At 34.9% G+C, this 19005-nt stretch overlaps 2 protein-coding genes across 2 annotated transcripts; both read right to left on the reverse strand.

Moving 5' to 3' along the window:
- Positions 1–1908: 1908 nt before the first annotated feature.
- LOC147405772 (Amidase family protein) lies at positions 1909–9962 on the reverse strand. Its single transcript, XM_086433616.1, has 10 exons — positions 9311–9962; positions 8007–8318; positions 7629–7808; positions 7419–7513; positions 7223–7298; positions 5556–5633; positions 4978–5071; positions 4846–4895; positions 3544–3657; positions 1909–2282 (listed from the first exon to the last, which is right to left on the reverse strand). The coding sequence occupies exons 1-10, from the start codon at positions 9866–9868 to the stop codon at positions 2190–2192; spliced, it is 1650 nt and encodes a 549-aa protein (XP_086289742.1). The 5' UTR covers positions 9869–9962; the 3' UTR covers positions 1909–2189.
- A 5722-nt stretch (positions 9963–15684) lies between these two features.
- LOC147405773 (1-aminocyclopropane-1-carboxylate oxidase 5-like) lies at positions 15685–18837 on the reverse strand. The gene is made up of 3 exons (XM_086437002.1): positions 18485–18837; positions 17113–17437; positions 15685–15963 (listed from the first exon to the last, which is right to left on the reverse strand). Exons 1-3 carry the CDS (start codon positions 18835–18837, stop codon positions 15685–15687), a joined length of 957 nt encoding a protein of 318 aa, XP_086293128.1.
- Between the last annotated feature and the right edge of the window lie 168 nt (positions 18838–19005).

The following is a 19005-nucleotide window of genomic DNA, read 5'->3' on the forward strand; positions in this document are numbered from 1 at the left end:
TTAATCAGTAACCCCTTTGTAATTATATTTACTAGTGTCCCCCCCTCCCCTCATCCTCCTCGTCCACCTCTCTACCCATTGTATTAAAGTCGTGACTAAACGTGATCACTCAAAAATGAGATTGTTAATGGTTGAGCTTTCCAACCGAGATGGTGAACTCTTTTCTCGATATCAAACGCATTGAAATTCCAAAATGCTTTGAATGATTGTTAATGATGGAGCTCCAAAAGACGATAAAACCCTAGTTCACCATTTGTCTTCATCCTCTTAGAGAAGAAGATGAACTTACGGTAGTTTTTGATCCAATGGCTTAGATTGATTTAATCTAATTGCAGAGATAATTTAACTTTCTTTAGAGAGAAAGTATAATGAATGGCATTTTTATAAAAAAACAGAGGAATGTTTTCGATATTCAAAACTGATGACGTCATCAAAATAAACATCAGTAACTGTCAATAAAAGTCAGGGGTAGACCATGTCTTGCAGGGAGGGGGGCTTGACCCCTAATTTCTACTATTTTGCAGGGGGTCTTATTAAAATACCCTTATATTTAGAATAATGCTGAGGTGACCTCAAGATTGCACCTCATAATGTCGATCCTGACTGAAAGTGTGTGAGAACCATAAATGTTTTTCTTCGAAATACGATTCCAAAAGCATCTATGATTCCTACACACTTTCACACCGGGATGTACGACATGAGGTACAATCTTGAGGTCACTCCAACACAACTCCTATCTTTACCATTATAATGAGAGAAAATAGAGTAGAACTGGTTCCACACCAAAATTTGAATAGCCATAAATACCTCAGATTTTTATATTTAAATTCAACGCACTCCCCCTCCACTCTAAGGTTCCATGCACATGCCACATTAGGAGAGTAGAGGGCGAGTCAGGTTATCATTATTCTTAAATTTGATATAAAATTATTTTGGTAAAAAACCAAGAATATTACAACCTACCACAGAATAATAATAGTGCTTAGTTTTCAAAATTACTAGTGTCATTTCCTTTTTATGGATGTGCGTTTTGCACATGCCACCTTCTAGCTTATATAATGCTAAACATCTAATTATATCTAAAATCATCTTAAAACAATTCTATTCTACTTTTTAGTGACAGATATCAAGGGTTCATGATTTTTTTAAACACAGATTTCTGTTGTTATTATGCAAATGATTTGTGATGTACTAAGCAAGACCTAAAAGACAGAATGAGAATGCATTTCCGAAAAAATTATATAAAAGACATGGTTTTAAAGATTGCCAATATCCAATGCTTGCATTAGATAATATCATCTTTCATATAGACATATAAGAGAAAACAATCAAAATAGGGAAATGTTCAGCACCCTAAGTTTTACCACACATTTTAACAAACGTTTTTTGTCCTACATGGGTTATAAGTTTTGGAATGGGCTGATTTTTGGTGAGGATGATCTCTATGATTAGAAGATCATCCTCCCCAAAAATCAGCCCATTCCGAAATGTTTAGCCCCATGTTTACACGTTGAAAAATCGTGGACCGTCCATTTTTTGTAAATCATTTTTGATGGGGTTAGAAGTTTTGGAATGGGCTGATTTTTGGTGAGGATGATCTCCTCACCATAGAGATCATCCTCACCAAAAATCAGTTCATTCCAAAACTTCTAACCCATGTAAGACAAAACACGTTTGTTAAAGTGTGTGGTAAAACTTAGGGTGCTGAACGGGACCCATCAAAATAATCATCTAATATCAACGTGACGTTGAAATTTATTCAAGCCAGAAATATATCACTCACAATTATTTAAGTTCAAGGATTCACAACTAGATAATTGTTTCACGTTCAAGGTCTCATAACTAGTGAAGGTGAAAATGGAGAACATGAGGATCAATGAAGCCAGACTGTCAAAGAATGGAGGAAGCTTTAAGCTAAACATGTTCTGACCAAAATAAAAATAAATATTTCCTTTGGAACTTTCTACAGACCAGAAACTAGGTGTGGACCTGGCAATTCAAAGCCCAGAAACCAAAAACAAAAAAAAGACCCGACTTTGGGCTCAGCTGCGGCTCTAAAGCTGATTTTGATTCTGTTCGACTCAATCTCAAAAGTTTTGAACCATTAGTGATTATAATTAGAACAAGTTCCATTGCCTACAAAATCTGGTTCAACTTTCATTCACCTACAAATGAAGCTCAATGGAATGCTAGCCTGCAATGGCCTGACCTGCTAATGGTGGAACAAACCTGCAACCTTGAAGGGTTTGCTCAAAGATGTGGCCCACTCTGAACAGTTTACCCTGCAATAAAGGAAGGACAAGGTCTCAGTAGCGGCAATCTAGTACACCTTCAGATTTGTAGAATGGTCAGACCGGAGCGGGGATAACCATAGTTTCTTCTAGACTTCTTGATCAAGGGTTGAGGCCAAGTTTCAACTTCTTTCAAAACTATCTTATAAAAAATATGAAATAATCAATCGGATAAGAATGGTTTAAAAACGTACTGACTCGCCAAATAATCTGAACATGAAGTTTGTAACCAAGAATGAACACTCGAGCAAATCAGGAATGAGAACTTATAAAATAAAGGCCCTCACAAAAATCAAATAGAGTCAGAGCACTAGATAGAGAATGAGAACATATACAAGAAAAGACTTGCCCAGAAATCAGAAGAGAGTCAAAGCACTAGATAGAGCCTGAAACCTAGCGTGGGCATGGTTTTAAATCTCGTCCGATACCGACATGACTCAGACAAGTCACCTCGGTATCATCTATGAATGAGGCGGATAGACATGGTGCCTCAACAATGCAGAATCTCATGAGATAATCTATATATCTAGGACAAGATAAGCTCGTACGTTTGAAAAAAAAGGCCTGAACTTTAAAATAATTGCATCTAGTCCCTCAATTTTGGGTAAATATTAGAGATGCCCCTGTGTTTTGATTTTGAAACTGATGCAATGCCTCCCTTGACTTCAGTCTAATGGAGAGGACCGATATGACAGTCTTCAAAAACCAAAAATCCCTGATTTTTTTCCCAAACCAGTTAGCTTCAAGCTTTTCAACCTAAACCTCAAATAGAAAATTAATTTAAAATATTCAACCTTCAATCCAATGTTTTCTACCTTCTCTTTAATCCTTTGGAGAAAACCCTAGATTTTTCTACTCAAGGTTCCATTGTTTAATACTTCTTTAAAAATCTTAGGTTTGAAGGTAAAAAGGTCGAAGTAGATAGAATCTTTAGGTTACAGTTAAGTTTTAAAATTTTTAATTTCAAAGAGATTGAAGATGACTGATCTGAGAAGAAAGTTTTTAATTTTGAAGATGAATAATTCATCCTTGACTGAAATGACTCCTTCGAGACAACTCAGTCTCATTCATGAACGAGATGAGTTGAAATAACGAGATTTAAGACCATGAGTGTGGGAGCTCAACTTTAACCAGGAAAAAAAAAGAACCATAACTTTAAGCGAGTTTGGGAAGTCCATTAGAATGAAAAGAAAAAGCGTTTTTTCATATACAATGCCTGATGCACAAACAGAAAACAAAAAGAAGTCAGTACCTCATCAAATGCCGCACCAATCATTTGAAGACCAATGGGAAGTCCAGCAGGTCCACCTTCAACAAATCCACATGGCAGAACCAATGCAGGCAGCCCAGCCAAGTTAACATTGACCTATGTCCAGAACAAAACTACTTATGAAAACCACGGGATAAAGCTGACAATCGTATCAAACTGAGTCATGGATGGTGAAAGGATAGGAATTATGGTTCAAAAAGTAAAGCAGAAAAAGGAGTAACAGTTGGACCAAGCAAAATACTTGTCTCTCCCTTCATTTCATTGTTTACATTTATCAGTCATTAAGTAGTGGTATAAGAACCAATCTGTGATTTATGTTCCTTGTGAGGAAACACCCAAAAGAGACTGCATTGCACAAATTGGATAGCATGGAGAAACCTAATTCCAGTACGCCAACATTTCATCAAAAAAGAGAAATCAGTTTCACATCCATGTCAGGGAACATCCAGAAAATACGTTGAATATAAGTAAGAGTTTCAGTTGTTAGATGAACATGGCAGCTGTTTCTTACTGGAAATACACATAAAAATTGAATATCCACTCCTTTACAAGACAAGAAATCTTCATTCTTCACAAATAAACCAAAAAATAAAATAAAATAAATAAAGTAAGGGTTACTATGTGTGCTAGATCACTACCGAATCTTGATAAGCAGCTTGCCCAAGTGAATTCCTATAGGGCAGACAAGAATGAAACAAGAGAGTAGACCAGATGGCCAAATCAAACTTGGCTCAGAAGTCCATTAAATACGGTACCAAGTTGAAGTTCCATGCATAAAAGAACATAAATGTGCCAAACTACTTCTGAACAAACTTCTAAGAAATTATCTACCCTTTTGTGAGGAAATGAAACTGTGGAACACTTCAGGAATGTGAATGGGATAGGATTTCTACAGACTACACTTTCTTTATGACATGTACCTAATTAATAGAAGCAACCCATCTCTAGGTGATGGTTAATATAAAATTCTTGATCGAGCATGATGAAGACCAAGAGAAAGTGTTCATCAAGTTCTAAAATAAATCCATGCAACACATATAGACAACAATTCTTTCATATTTGCAATTTTCTTGACCGTTCACCATATATTTCTAAATGCCCTAAACAATGGACCATATGTTTAGATTTTCTGATCAGCTTCCTATAGATTCCCTAGGTGGAACATGAATAAGACAGGAAATAGCACACTGAAATATTCTCTTTACTTATATAATGCCAAAAATTTAAAAACAGGCAAAATAAACTGAAATTTGTAGGACTGTAGAGTATCCTAGAAATACTTACAGTCATTATGTCACCTGCATACATGGCCAACGGATCATTCTTCTTTTCACCTGTAAACATCACAATTGTCCATGAATTTTAACTTTTAAAGAAAGAAATGATCAGAAAAATAATCAGCTGGAAGTGGCATACCAATCTTATAAGCAGCCGATGGTGCTGCAGGTGAAATTAGGATGTCATTTTCACACAGTGCTAACTTGAAGCTTTCCTGAACCAAGGTCCTCACCTAAAACACTATTACAATCATAAGTTCTTAAATGCCACAAAAGAGCACTGAACCATGACTTTGGAAACATTAGACCGACAATCAAAAGACAGATAAGTAAAATATAAAATAATCCGCAACTCACTCCACTGGATAGCATTAGAACTGTAGTTACTAGTTGCTTCTGAACTAGCACCAACAGACTCAATCATGGATATAGAAATTAGAAATATCAAATAAATCTTGTGGGTTTTTGAGGATTTTTTTTTTTTTTTTGCTGCATAAGAGGAACCCCATGACCTATTTTATCAGTAAGATGTTGACCAAGGCAACCAAAAAGTGTATTGCATAAATCAATATAGTCCAAACACCACAGAGGTATTCATGGAGTCAGAACTACAAGAGCATCACAATATTATTGCTTGTCATCTACCATGCTCTCCATCATCAAATAAAAGACAAATCATCCTATAAATGAGAGTATATAACACAGTAGTTGCTGTACCTGCTGTGCACGCTTGTAATATGCATCATAATAACCAGCAGAAAGGGCATATGTTCCCATTAAAATTCTCATTTTCACCTGAACAAAATGCACATAGATGTTACTTTTCTTATCCAGTCAGTGACTGATGCAAATCTACATTTAAGCAGTCCATTCAACCCAACATAGCATCAGCACCATAGCATGAAGATAAAAGCTCTTGGATTTGATGATTTTGTTTACAAGTGGGGAAGTAATGGAAATAGGACTTGATAGTCTTCTTTTTTTTTTTGGATGTATTGGATGTATAGCTTCTATGAGCCATTTTGACCTTTAAGGTTGTACAATTATTTTGATGGGATTCTTTCCTCTAATGCAGATAATCAATTACCACCCTATATAATTATATATCTGGGAAAAGGTTGCATGGGCAGAAGGACCACGGAGAACATGGACTGAACTCCTCATTTGGGCCATGTTGACTGCCACGTAGGTCCAAATGACACCTGGGCCCTATAGATTTCATGGTTTAGATTGGGTTTGCAAAACAAAACAAAAAAAAAAAAAAACAACTTTTTTTGGGGTTGGATCTTGCCTTTGAAAATGGACGGCCATTGAATTCCTAAATTTAAAAATTAAATCTAACAATGAAAAAATGTCTTTTTTCAATTTCATTTTTTGAGAATTCATAAAATTTTATGCTCTACATCCATGTGGCATACGATCTTGTTTTTGGATGCCACGTGGACATGTAGTCCACATGGATGCTCTCTCTCTCTCTCTCTCTATTGTTTGCTTATGCCTACAACACGATAAAGTTATAAGAGTGTAATAGGAAAAGGGAGTAGAAAGGTAAAGGCAATAAAGTTGGAGGGGTATTATTGGAAAGGGATAGAAAGAGAAAAGACAATAAAGTTAAAGGGGTATGCTTGGAAAGGGAGGAGAGCAAAGGGAATAAAGTTGAAATTATTCTCGAGGTTTGTGACGGGATTAAATCCCAACCCCTACTTATGTGGGAGAAAAACATTGATATGAAAACCATTGTGTTCTATTACACACACACACACAAGAGTTTGCATGTGCGTACTGGCACGGACATCCTCTTCGGAGTTAACATGATAGAAGAAGAAAGACAATAAAGTTGAAGGTGTATTATTGGAAAATGGGAGAAAATGAAAGGCAAAATATAAAGTTGAAGGGATATTATTGTAAAAAGTGACTAGAAGAGGCAAGGCAATAAAGTTAGAGAGGTATTCTTGGAAATGGAGAGAAGATAAAGGCAATAAAGTTGAAAGTTATCCTCGAGATGCACATGAGATTGAATTTGAACCCCTCTTTATTGAGGATAAACATTGAGAAGATAATCATTGTGTTATTATATAGATAAGTGTCACCACTGATTCATTGAAAATAAAAGCTCGCTCATTTTGATGAATTTGTTTTCAAGTTGGAAGGTATTGAAAATGGGCCTCGATAGTTTTTTTCTTTCTTTTTTTTATAGCTTCTATGATTGTCTTCAGCTTTAGATAGTACATTCTTTTGATAGGACTCATCCTTTAATAGAAATAATCAATTATCTATAAAAATAAAAATAAAATAAAAAGTGCAGCAGCGCCATTTCATTAGAAAAATTATGTTGTTCATATATAAGAACTTCTCACTTCAAGTTGCAAATGCAAGGTATATACCTCGGGACCAAATCCATTTGCTCGAGAATCTCCATAAAGAGAATTAAGCTCTTCAGCTGCAACTTGATTACCATACCTGGCATATAAGTAGGCAAAATTTAGGTGTATTGGAGATTTGAAACCAAGCATCAACTAAACAGCTGTTCCAGGATGAAAATAAACAGCATTCCTACAATAAAAACCTGCAAGCTATCACCTTACACCATCATAACGTGATAAATTTGAAGATGACTCAGATGAAGCTAGAACATAGTAGGCCGGTAACCCAAGTGAAAAAGACGGTAAGGACACCTGTGATTTGTCAAAGAAAGCCACGTGGTGTTAGACAAAATGGAGAAGTGTAAGCTATACATTTGAGTGGTAACTTTGCTAAGCTATAAGTATTAATGAACTGAAAAAAAAAAACCTCTTTCACTGTGCATCCTAATTCTTCCAAATGTGAAGCAGCAGCCTGAATTGCGGATACTACTCCCGTGTCAACACCATCTCCAAGAGTTTCACTGATCACACCAACTCTCAGGCCCTTCAAAGGTTTAGATTCCAAAAGTTCGGTTGGAACTAAATGTGATGCAAAGTCGGGGACCTCCTGAAATGTAAAATTGTATATCACAACTGGTGCTAAAACACTATTTGGAGTATATGATTTATCATAATATAACCCAACTTCCACATTTAGGATTTTCAGCCCAATGAACCACAAAACTGTAAGGCAACACCAAACACATAATTTTATTGTTGAATCTTCAATGAAGAGAGATAAATAAAAAATAATAATAAGCCTTACACGCTTACTACTAGTGGCATCAAGTCTATCATGACCAGAAATTGCATCAAGAATAATCGCAGTGTCAGCAACAGATGAACCAAAGCACCCAACAACATCCAATGAAGATGCATATGCCATGAGTCCAAATCTCGAGACCCGCCCATAAGTTGGTTTCATTCCCACAACACCACAGAAAGACGCCGGCTGCCTAACACTTCCGCCAGTGTCACTTCCCAGAGATACTACACACTGCCTAGCAGAAACAGCTGCAGCAGAGCCCCCTGATGATCCTCCAGGTACCCTAGTTGTATCCCAAGGGTTTGCCGTCACCTAAAAGTAAAACAAACACACACGTTGGAGAAACCATCTCTAATTACTAGACTACAAAAACATGACATTTTAACACATTAGATTCTTCAAACGACTCAATTGTGCATTCCAAAAAGAGGGAACTTTTGTTATTCTTTTCCTTGTTTTTATTTTTCTTTTTTCTTTTTTTGATGAATAATTTTTTTTTATTAACGGGGGTGGTTGAGGTGGACCTAAAACCCCAAAGAAGAACAAAGCAAACAATTTAAAAAATCATCTGAGATTGAGATAACTCTCCCGAGTCATCTTGGCATTGTTCATGAACGAACCAAACAGCAAAGACAAATTTTCCCCTTTTCTTCATCTCGTTTCTTCTTCTACTCTGGTTCAAAAATCCAAGCAAAACCTTTCATCTCATACGAGATAACAGAGGCATCTCACCAATTCATTTCGGTATCGTTCATGAACAAGAAACGACAAAATTCCAAGATTGAAAACCATGGTATGCAATCAAGCCTTTTTAATTAATTTGATCGAGTGCTTTGAGTGCTTGGTCAAGTAAAGAAATCGACTTTAACTGTTCCATTGAGTTTCTCCTAATGTAAAACCCAAGACATGAAATTTGTGCCCATGTCAACCAAGGCCCAACCTTTACCCAATAATTAGATTACTCAAACGACTTGAACCAACAAATTTGACTCGATAAGCAGTGTTTGACAGACTGATTTGAGCACTTCATCTAGTTAAGAAATCAGTTTTCAGTTTTCACAGTTCAATTGATTTTGTCGACCTAATTCAAAACTCTAAACCCTAATTCAAACAGAAATCCAATAAAATAAATTTGCCCAAGCTTGACCTTATAGATTACTCAAACGACTTGAATCATATAATTGAGTACTTAGTCATGTTAAAAAAAAAGTTTTAACAGTTCAATTGAGTTTCTTTCTCGACTAATTCAAAACCCTAATTCAAACAAAAATCCAACAAAGACAAAAGAAAAACAAAATCCAAACCTGAAAACCAGAACCTTCAGTGGTGCTACCCATACCAAACTCATCCAAATTCGTCTTCCCAACTATAACCGCTCCACATTCCCTTAATTTCTTCACCACTGTAGCATCGAAAGCCGGCCTATAACCCTCAAGAATCTTCGACCCACCTGTCGATGGCATGTCCACCGTACAAATATTATCCTTCACTCCAATTAAAACTCCTTCCAAAGAACCCAATTCTTCGTTCCTCTCGATCTTCCTATCGATTTCTTCGGCTTCTCTAATCGTAGTCTCTGAAACATGGAGAAAACTTCGGATTTGTGGCTCTGTCGTTCGTAACCGATTCAAGTAATCTTCAGCAATCTCGACTGCTTTTCTCTCGCGAGAGAGGAGTGATTTACGGATTTTGAGGATTTCGGATGAGGGAGGAGAGGTTAAAGCTAGGGTTTGAGGCTCTGAGACCACTTGAGAGGCTCGAAGAACACTGGATTGGTGAAAATGGTGGGATTTTGGCGGGAAATGGAGATGAAATCGACATTGAGAGAGGAAAATTCTAGGGTTTTGAGCTGCAGAAAGCATGTTTGGGTTTTTTTTCTCTCAGTGGAGTGGAAGTTGGAGGGAGATTTCTTCGTTCTTCCACTAGTTTGTGATCTGAGAAAGAGAGGTCAGTAAGCAGTTTCCTCCATACTGGAGTATTGTACTCCCAGGTAATAGATCGCTTATTATCCTAGAGATATGAAAAGGCCTCGATGAATATTAAACCATCTATCTACAGTACACGGGTGCACGTGGTTCAGATTTTGACAAATTTAAAATCTAACCAAACATGATCGGTTTTACAAATTTGGAATCAAACCAATCCAATTACCCTACAGAACCGAACCAATCCAAATCAACTTTGGTTCAGATGATTTCGGTTCTCATACTTATTATTTTTAATAATAAAATTAAAATAGTTAAAACTTAAAATTAAGTAAAATAAATATTAAATAAAGTCTCATGCATAGCACATAACATGCATAAACAAAGTATCAACATATTTATTATTTCAACATAAATAAAGCACCATGTATAACACATTAAAAATAAAAATCATGAAAAAATTAGAAAATAAAAATCATTTAACACTTTCTTTGTAAGGGATGATTGAAGATCAAAGTTATTCTTAAAATCAAATGTAATGATTAAAAGTAAGGGGGTACATTTTTTATGAGTTTTTGTTAGAAAAAAATAGAGGAGATGAAGTTGAAGACTTTGATGAATTACCTTTAACACACTAACACAGTTGAGAGAGAGAGAGAGAAATGGATTACCTCTTCGTTTTTCGACGAGGTGGCGAATGACAAGTGACGAGGTGAGTGAGGGAGACGAACAATGGTTAGATTTTCTTCAAACTTGAAGAAGAAAGAAATAAATAATAGAAGAACGAAACTAAAAAAAGGTTTTATATATATATATAAATTGGTTCGGTTCTATTATACCCCTAATCCGAAATCAAACCAAATCAATCGGAATTTTTTTTTACAATCCGCACCAGAACCAAACCATACTCAATTCAAACAAATCCAATCCAATCCAAAAGGCTTAGATTGGCTCGATTCTCGGATTTACCCAATCCAATGTACACCCCTAGTACATAGGTGCTTTATTTGTTAGCACACCGCAAATCGTTGCAAAGTGACATTGGAAAATAAGAATGAATGGTATATTTTATTTGAGTCGTAGTGGAGTGACCTCCAGATAACCTCATTACTTACTCAGAGGTGCAAACGGAACCATCTATACTTTTCATTCGTGTCTCAATGAAAAACATGAGTAATGTTGAAGTGACCTCAAGATTGAACCTCACCTCGCACACCTTGACAAGAAAGTATATGAGAACCATAGATACGTTTCCTCAGGATAGGAGAGAAAAGGCATCTATGTTTCCTATCCACTTTCACTTCAAGATGTGTGATATGAGGTCCAATCTTGAGGTCAATCCAACACGATTCTTTTATTTAGGAGTGCAACTTGGTTCTTGATAGATTTAGGATGGTTTTGCTCAGTTTAGAATTAGTTACAGTTTGATTCTAGATTAAGAAAATGCCAAATTGATAAATTCGATTCAAGGCTTATATAGAATTGAACTAAATCGAGAAGCAAATCCTTCTAAAATAAATAAATAAATATTAATTTATTATGAATTATTTTAGGTCGTTCATCCAAAAGAATATTGTAAGGTTCAAATAAAATTGAAAATTAGAAAGAAAATTACTCTATGTATATATATTTGTTATTATGCTCACTTCTTATAGGAGTTATGACATAGATTAATGACTTATTTTTATTTATTTTCATTAAAATACACATTACTTCCAAGCATAAACATAGGATATTAGCAATCATATGGAAAGGAGTTCCTGCCACACTTCCAATTTTCGAAAAGCACTCAGGGGGTCAAAAAAATTGAAGAAAAAATTTAAGGAGTCTGATCCAAACTGGAATAGTCGCCAACATCTTAGAATAAAAATTTTATTTTCTCAAAATCCCTGAACCTTAGTTATAAAGTTTATCTCCATACCCCTCCACGCCTATGAATATATAAATTACCCCTGTGTATTTTAACTGCCCCTTATATTTCTTCTCTAAATATTAATGACCTAAATAACCTTATTATCTTTAAAGTATGAAATATATATATATATATATATATAAATATGAGACAAGTGATATTTAAAAAAAAAATATATGAACCTTGATTTTTATATATTTATTTATCTTATTGGAATGCAGTTTGTCAAGGAAATTTATTATTTTTTCTTATTTTTCAAGGAGGGGAGAATTTTTTTTTTTTTCTAAAATTTGTTTTAAATAGAATCTAATTGAAGAGTTGGGTAATTAAAATTTTTTTTTCCACTTGACAGATTTTGAAAAGAAAATCAAGATTTCTTTTCATACTTGCAAGATAAGGGCATTTAAGTCATTAACCTTTAGAGAAGAAGGATAAAGGGAATTTCATCAGTTAAGATACATAAGGGTAACTTAAATATTCATAAATGTGGAAGGGTATGGAGATAAACTTTTAAAAATAAGAGAGATATGTAATCTATTTATTGTTATTTTTAACATCAATTTGTGTAGGTTGGTTTTGGAAACAAAACAACAACTTTGTGAGAGAGAATTAGTGAGTAGTAGTGTGACACGTGGACCAATATTGTTATTTTAATTTTTTTTTCCACTTGACAAATTTTGAAAAGAAAATCAAGATTTTTATTTTTCGTACTTCAAAGATGAGGGTATTTAGGTCATTAACCTATCAGAGAAGAAAGATAAGGAACATTTGATATATTAAAAATATAAAAGTGTAATGTAAATATTTAGAAAAGTGTGGAGGGGTATGAAATAACTTTTAAAACTTTAACATAAAATGTTGGACTCTCATAGAATTACAGAATAGATTTATAGCCATCTAAGATAATTGACAATTAGTTTTGGGAACAAAATACCAACATGTGGGAGAGAGATAATACGAGAATAAAATTGACACTTGGACCAATGAGGAGTGGTGGTCTCTAAAACGTGGGTATCCAAAATAGCACTCTAACTTGTAATAGGTTGTTGATGTTGGTTTATGGCTCTAACTTGAGTTTGTTGGGGCATCTTGTAGTTGGTGCATTTTCATAATTAAAATGCGTGTTTTGTCTTAGGATGACATATATATTTCAAGTTTAAAAATCTTAAAAATAATATTGTATTTTCATAATTTTTGTTAATAAAGTATCAATCATCGTCGTCTGTGAAAGTTGGCAATTTTGTTGAATTACGTAAATTTTGTGTTTTTTATTTTTTCTATTTTTTATCTTTGTAATTTATCAATCTTTATATGTCGAAGGGAGTTTTTCCGCAACAATTATATCTTACCATAGCTAGATTTCAATGGTGATTGAATTACATTCGAATAAAATATAACGACTAATGACATACTTATCATTTCGAGCTTTCATAGTGAAACATAATATTGTCGACAATAAATTTCAACAGATCTATCTCGAGATTCGTGAAATATGATCGCAAATGATTTTATTGATTTTTGATGAAAAGTAGATACAGATCTCAGTGTTTCCTTTGATTAACAGTCAAGTACAAAATAGTGATGATGACATATGTAACTTTTCTTCTTTCCGAGCTTCGTGCTTTATCAATTAAGAATGATGTTTTGATGTTGGCTTTGCTTTGTGTTTGATCTTCTTTAGAGATTTCTGTAGATTTTCTTCTCTTCGGACTTTGCGCTTTATCGGTTGAAAATATTTTTTTGACTTCCGAGGAAGGGTTTTATACTTGATTTTTCTCTTTAGTCGGAGTCCGAATCTCTAAAGAACCTTACTTTGTCTCTAGAGGAAAACTTGAGAGCTTCTTCTTCTCTAGAGGGAGAGCTTCTGTTTTTTGAGAGAAAGTGATCCCCGATCCCCTCTCCATGAGAAAGGCTCTTGTATTTATAGACTTAAAGATCATTTAACTTTTCAATTATATCCTAACTTAAAGATATTTAATTGATTTCTTTAAAAAGTTAAATTTGTCAAAATCCAATTTTAAGGATTTTATGGATTATTATTGGGCCAAACTGATTTATTTGGATGTAAAGCCCAATATTTATGTGGAGCACTTGATTTTATTTAGATCATGGGTTTCATCTGTGAAAGCCCAAAACTCAAGCTTGTAAGGGGCATGTTCCTAGTTAATGGACTCAATTGTGAGGCCCATTTATAACTTTAGGGACTTCATTTTTATTTATAAAATTGTAAAGGCCTCCTCAAAATTTTGATGCTTACAAATATCTTATTTTCTAAGAAGGTAAGTTATTATTTATCATTTTTCCCCCTCTGATTTCTCTCTCCCTCCTTGGGTTTTCCTCTTCTTCTTCTTGTTCGCCACCGCCAATCTCTCTCTCCTTCTCTATGTTTTTTTTTCTTTTTCTTCTTCTCCGCCGATCTCTCTTTCCCTCTCTCTGTTTTTCTTCTTCTTCTTCTTGCTTGAGCCGTCAGAATAGGTGGAGGATGAGAGGTGTGCCATTTGAAATGGAGTGCCCTCAACAATTTTTCGAGTTTTAGAGATATCCCTAAAAATTGGAGGCCCTTAGAGTTTATTGGCTTGTCAATATAATTTCCCTTTTCTCTATTCTCAAACACTGAATTCGCGGATTTTTTAAACAAAAATAAACACATTACATAGAGAAGTTTTGATTATTCGATATAACATATTACCCACAAAGGGATTTAGTGCACAACAGTCACATGGACAAATAAGAGGACCAAAACAAATAAATTTAAGATTAAACCAGGAAACAAATTTGTTTTGCTAAGTGGAATCAAATATTTGAAACAAAACAGATTATATAAATAAAACACGCGCAGACCTGGCATAGCACGCATGTGATATGGTTCAAGGCTCTCCATGATGAAAAAGGTTGATGTCTTGCACTGAAGAGAAAGGAGGAAGAGAGTAAAAAGAGGAACAAAGAAAAGAAGTGACGATCTTCTTTTTTTGTTTTGTTATTAAACATTAACCACCTTATATCTCCTTTTATTTTAAGTTTAGGGGTGTCGATGAATATTCAAAAATTCAAATCCGAATTTGAATTCAGATATTGGTACATATGCTCTATAATATCTCATTCAATCTATCATATAAACATAATAATATCATATATATAGATAGATATTTTAAATAATGAAAGGTCCAATCCAATAGATGTGTAACAACAAGGCACCTAACTGAATTTTGGCTATTATTTGGATCCGATACACTTAGGGCACGAATCAAATGATATCGAATCAAAACTTCTAGTGTGGAGGTTTATATTGCCAACAATTATCACTTGAATTTAAGAAAATTTTTCTTTTTTGATGAGTAAGCTGGACTTGAACCCATGACCTCAAAGTTGTTTTACTCCATCCTATGTCTGCTAGGAAAAGCTTTGGGATCATTCATATTTAATTAACACATTTATTTGTGGTATATAGGTAGATCATACATTCAAGGTTGCTATACCAAAAACATGTCCTAAAAATTGAAAAATTCCCAAAACATTAGATTATTCATTTTAATTTCAAAAATGGTAAATTACGGGTGGGTTTTCGGAATTAAAACATTTTCATTTAAGTGAACACTTAAACCAAAATGTTTTAATTCCAAAAATGGAAATTTTTGGAATTAAAATGAATATACCTTTTCACATCCAAAAACCACCACATCAAATGCTTTCTGACGCATTTACCCCAAGAAATTATGGCCCACAATTGAAATCAGGTGATGATTTACAGCCATTGGATTTAAGCACATTTCATCATAGATGATGATAAAGATCACTCATATATAATTTTTAATTAGTACTGAGGGGATGAGATTGTGTTTGTTTATAAATCCTGTGAAGGGATGGCATAATGTGTGATGTGGATGATATCTTCAGGTCTAGAAGGTGGATGTGTCTTGTTTCTCAACCTCAGTTGTTGGTAGTCCTTGTAATAGAAGCCTCTGTACTTGGCTGCCTCTCCAATCTCCTTCGTGAATTTAGGCAATGGTTCAATCCACTTTTCTCCCTTTAAGCTAATAAAGAAGGCAAAGGAATAACGACTTCTTCCTTCTTTTCTCACCACCTTGTGAGTTCCACTCTTGAACCTGTTGTTGCTTAACACCTTCTCCAATAGTTTTCAAACACATATCAAAAAAGAAAAATAATAATAATAAAATGAAATAAAGAAAGAAAATCATGGATTTGAAATATTCATTTTAGTTAGTCTGGGGTTGTACACATGGTTTTAAAACTAGTTTTGACATCTCATCTCGTCTTGTCCATGAACAAGACCAAGATGTCTCGGACGAGTTTTCCAATACGTTTGAGCTGTCTTGTTCAACAATGAGAAAAATGAACTATGGTTTACATCTCGTCCTATACGTTTGACTTGTCTATACTTTATCTGTTTCATTGATGGATGATACTGAGATGTATCGGAAAAGTCGTCTCAATGTCAAACGAGATTTAAAAGCATGGTTGTACACAATGGGGCTTTTTAAGTAAAAGAGAAAAGAAAAGGGTGATTTCCTTCCCATTTTGGTGAATTTTTGAATACCCCCTATGTGTTCAAACAGATGACATGCTGCCCCCATTGACCTTAATCTTCTCCATATAGACTAATGAAAAATGACTTATGCCATCATCTTCAACCTATACAAAAAAAACACTTGATTTTTCTTCCCAAAATCAGCAATATTCGAGTCCTTCAACCTATATGGTTAATCTTTTTTTTATCTATTGAACTTCCTCTCTAGCCCTTGTTTTCAACCTTGTCTATATCCCTTGTAGAAAACCCTTGATTTTCTATGGAAAACTTCATCATCTTCTACTTCAAAAATCTTATCTTGTTCTTAATGTACGAAGATCAAATTAGATAGATCTTAAAGTCGAAGAGGACAATAACTTTTTATAAAGGTTGCAGAGATAGAATCCTTAGATTGATGAGTAGTGTAAAAAACATTTACCCAAAGGACTTGAAGATAACTGATTTGGGGAAGAAAAATCAAGTGTTTTTTGGTATAGGTAGAAGACAAAGGCGTTTAGGTCATTTTCATTAGCCTATTAGAGAATACCTCAGTCAAGAGGACATATCATCAGATTGAATTGACAAGGGAAAATACTAAATCACCCAAAAGAATATTTCTCATCTGAGTTGATCGACTTCTAGCTTTGCTTCAAATAAGTTATTAAAGTCAAGCAAATAAAAAAATCAATTCAGCTGAGTTTTGAGTCGACTCAATCGAAGAGTTAAAAAACATGTCAGTATTACCTGAATGACATCGCCTATGTTGACGACAAGGCTGGCCTCCGTGGGGGTTACGGGAATCCAAACACCATCCTTGAGAACCTCAAGACCTCCAACGTCATCTTGAAACACAAAGGTGATGCAATTTGCATCTTGGTGTTCACTGAGTCCATTGTTATCTATGTCCGATGTTGCAGGCCAATATCGTAAAGCCGCCAGGACATCCCAATCTTGATCATGGTAGTATTCCTTAAGGAAGTTTGGAGGGAGACCTAAGCAATCATTCAAGATGTTCTCCACAAGTAATGCTATCTTGACAAATTGGGAGAATATCTCCTTCAGTATTTCCCTAAAAATATGATCGGGTGTGACAAGGACGTAGAGCATACAATTTTAAGAACTTCGAAAAAAAATTGGAGAGCGAAAGTGAGTGATTGTGTGTGTGTGTGTGTGTGTGCACACGTGTTTTTGTGGGTGTGTATTAGAGTTTGAAATTCACCAAGATCGAACTTCAGGGATGGAGCCAAGATTTTGTTGTGGTGGGGGCAAACTATAGTTGATGGTACAGTTGAAGAGCTTGAAGATGAATGATTTTGAGGAGAAATTTAGAGGTTTTTGGTTGGAAGTTCAAAATTATGATATATAGGTCTTTTCCAACTAGTCTATGAGAGAAGGCCAATCAAGAGGCAATGTCATGTTCAAAAAACTGAAAGGATTAGCAAAAATTGGAGGGAGGTGAGGGGGTGGAGGCAAATAGGGAGGCAGGTGAGCGAGCAAGGACAAATGAGGCATGTTGTGGGGGCAATCGCCCTCACTGGCTCCTTCGAACTTACCACCTTGGTGAAATGGTGAAGTTTATGAGTTGTAATACCAAAGTTCAGTGATCAAAACCCCACCTCCACCTGCTTAACTATAAATGTTTTTACTAAAACCTGAAAGAGAATATTTAAATTACAAATACATATATATAAGGGGCAGTTCAGCAGCCCTAAAGTTTGCCAAATATTTTTTGAAACATGGGTTAGAAGTTTTGGAATGAGCTGATTTTTTGTGAGGATGATCTCTATAATCAGGAGATCATCCTCACGAAAAATCAGCCTATTCCAAAACTTCTAACCCCATCAAAATTGATTTACAAAAATTGGATGGTCCACGATTCTTCAACTTGTAAACTAGAGTTATAAGTTTCAAAATGAGCTGATTTTTGGTGAGGATGATCTATTCACCGTAGAGATCATCCTCACAAAAAATCAGCTTATTCCAAAACTTTTAACCCCATCAAAAGTGATTTACAAAAAATGTTTAGCAAGATGTTTGGCAAACTTTAGGGCTGCCGAACCGCTCCCATATATATATATATATATATATAGACATGTCAGATTTGAGTGAAACATACTTGAACTCTGGTGGATTGTTCGGGAACACGTTAAAGGTCGACTCTGGAGGTAACAGAAACAAATACTCGTTCTTGTCCCCACATTCGTCCAAGCTTCGGCTATAACCAGTCGGAAGAGGTGCTCCTACCATGGGGCTCGACTTGAGTTTCTCCTCCCTAGAGTACTCGAAAAATACTTTAGAGAGCTCGAGGGCTTGGTCCATTAGACCAAGGGGCACACCATGATTCAAAATTTTGAAGAATCCATACTCAGAGCATGCGTGGGTAATCACTTCTTTGGCTTTCTTCATACCGTCTTCATCACTATTGAAGAAAGGAGAGAGATCTATAATAGGAATGCTATTGTTATCCATCAAAGCTTCTAAGCAAATACAATAAGTTTAGGCTCACTAGTCTATACTTATAAGAAGATAATTTTATTAGTTTGTTTCTCTTGTTGAAATCAAACAAATTACATGCTAAAGCTTCAATAATATTCAATGTCCACCAACTATTATTTGTGACATAAAATTGAATTGTTT

The sequence above is a fragment of the Akebia trifoliata genome, chromosome 3 (assembly GCF_017979445.1).
Source record: "Akebia trifoliata isolate Shusen 1 chromosome 3, ASM1797944v1, whole genome shotgun sequence".
Classification (NCBI taxonomy): Eukaryota; Viridiplantae; Streptophyta; class Magnoliopsida; order Ranunculales; family Lardizabalaceae; genus Akebia; species Akebia trifoliata.

Coding starts and splice junctions, on each gene's coding strand:
- LOC147405772 (XM_086433616.1), bottom strand. CDS start 9,868: ATGCTTTCTGCAGCTCAAAACCCTAGAATTTTCCTCTCTCAATGTCGA. Junction 8,319..9,310: donor CTGAAGGTTCTGGTTTTCAG/GTTTGGATTTTG, acceptor TTTTACTTTTAG/GTGACGGCAAACCCTTGGGA. Junction 2,283..3,543: donor TTGGTGCGGCATTTGATGAG/GTACTGACTTCT, acceptor CCTTTATTGCAG/GGTAAACTGTTCAGAGTGGG.
- LOC147405773 (XM_086437002.1), bottom strand. CDS start 18,837: ATGGATAACAATAGCATTCCTATTATAGATCTCTCTCCTTTCTTCAAT. Junction 17,438..18,484: donor AACAATCCACCAGAGTTCAA/GTATGTTTCACT, acceptor TCATATTTTTAG/GGAAATACTGAAGGAGATAT. Junction 15,964..17,112: donor ACATAGGCGATGTCATTCAG/GTAATACTGACA, acceptor CTATTGGAGAAG/GTGTTAAGCAACAACAGGTT.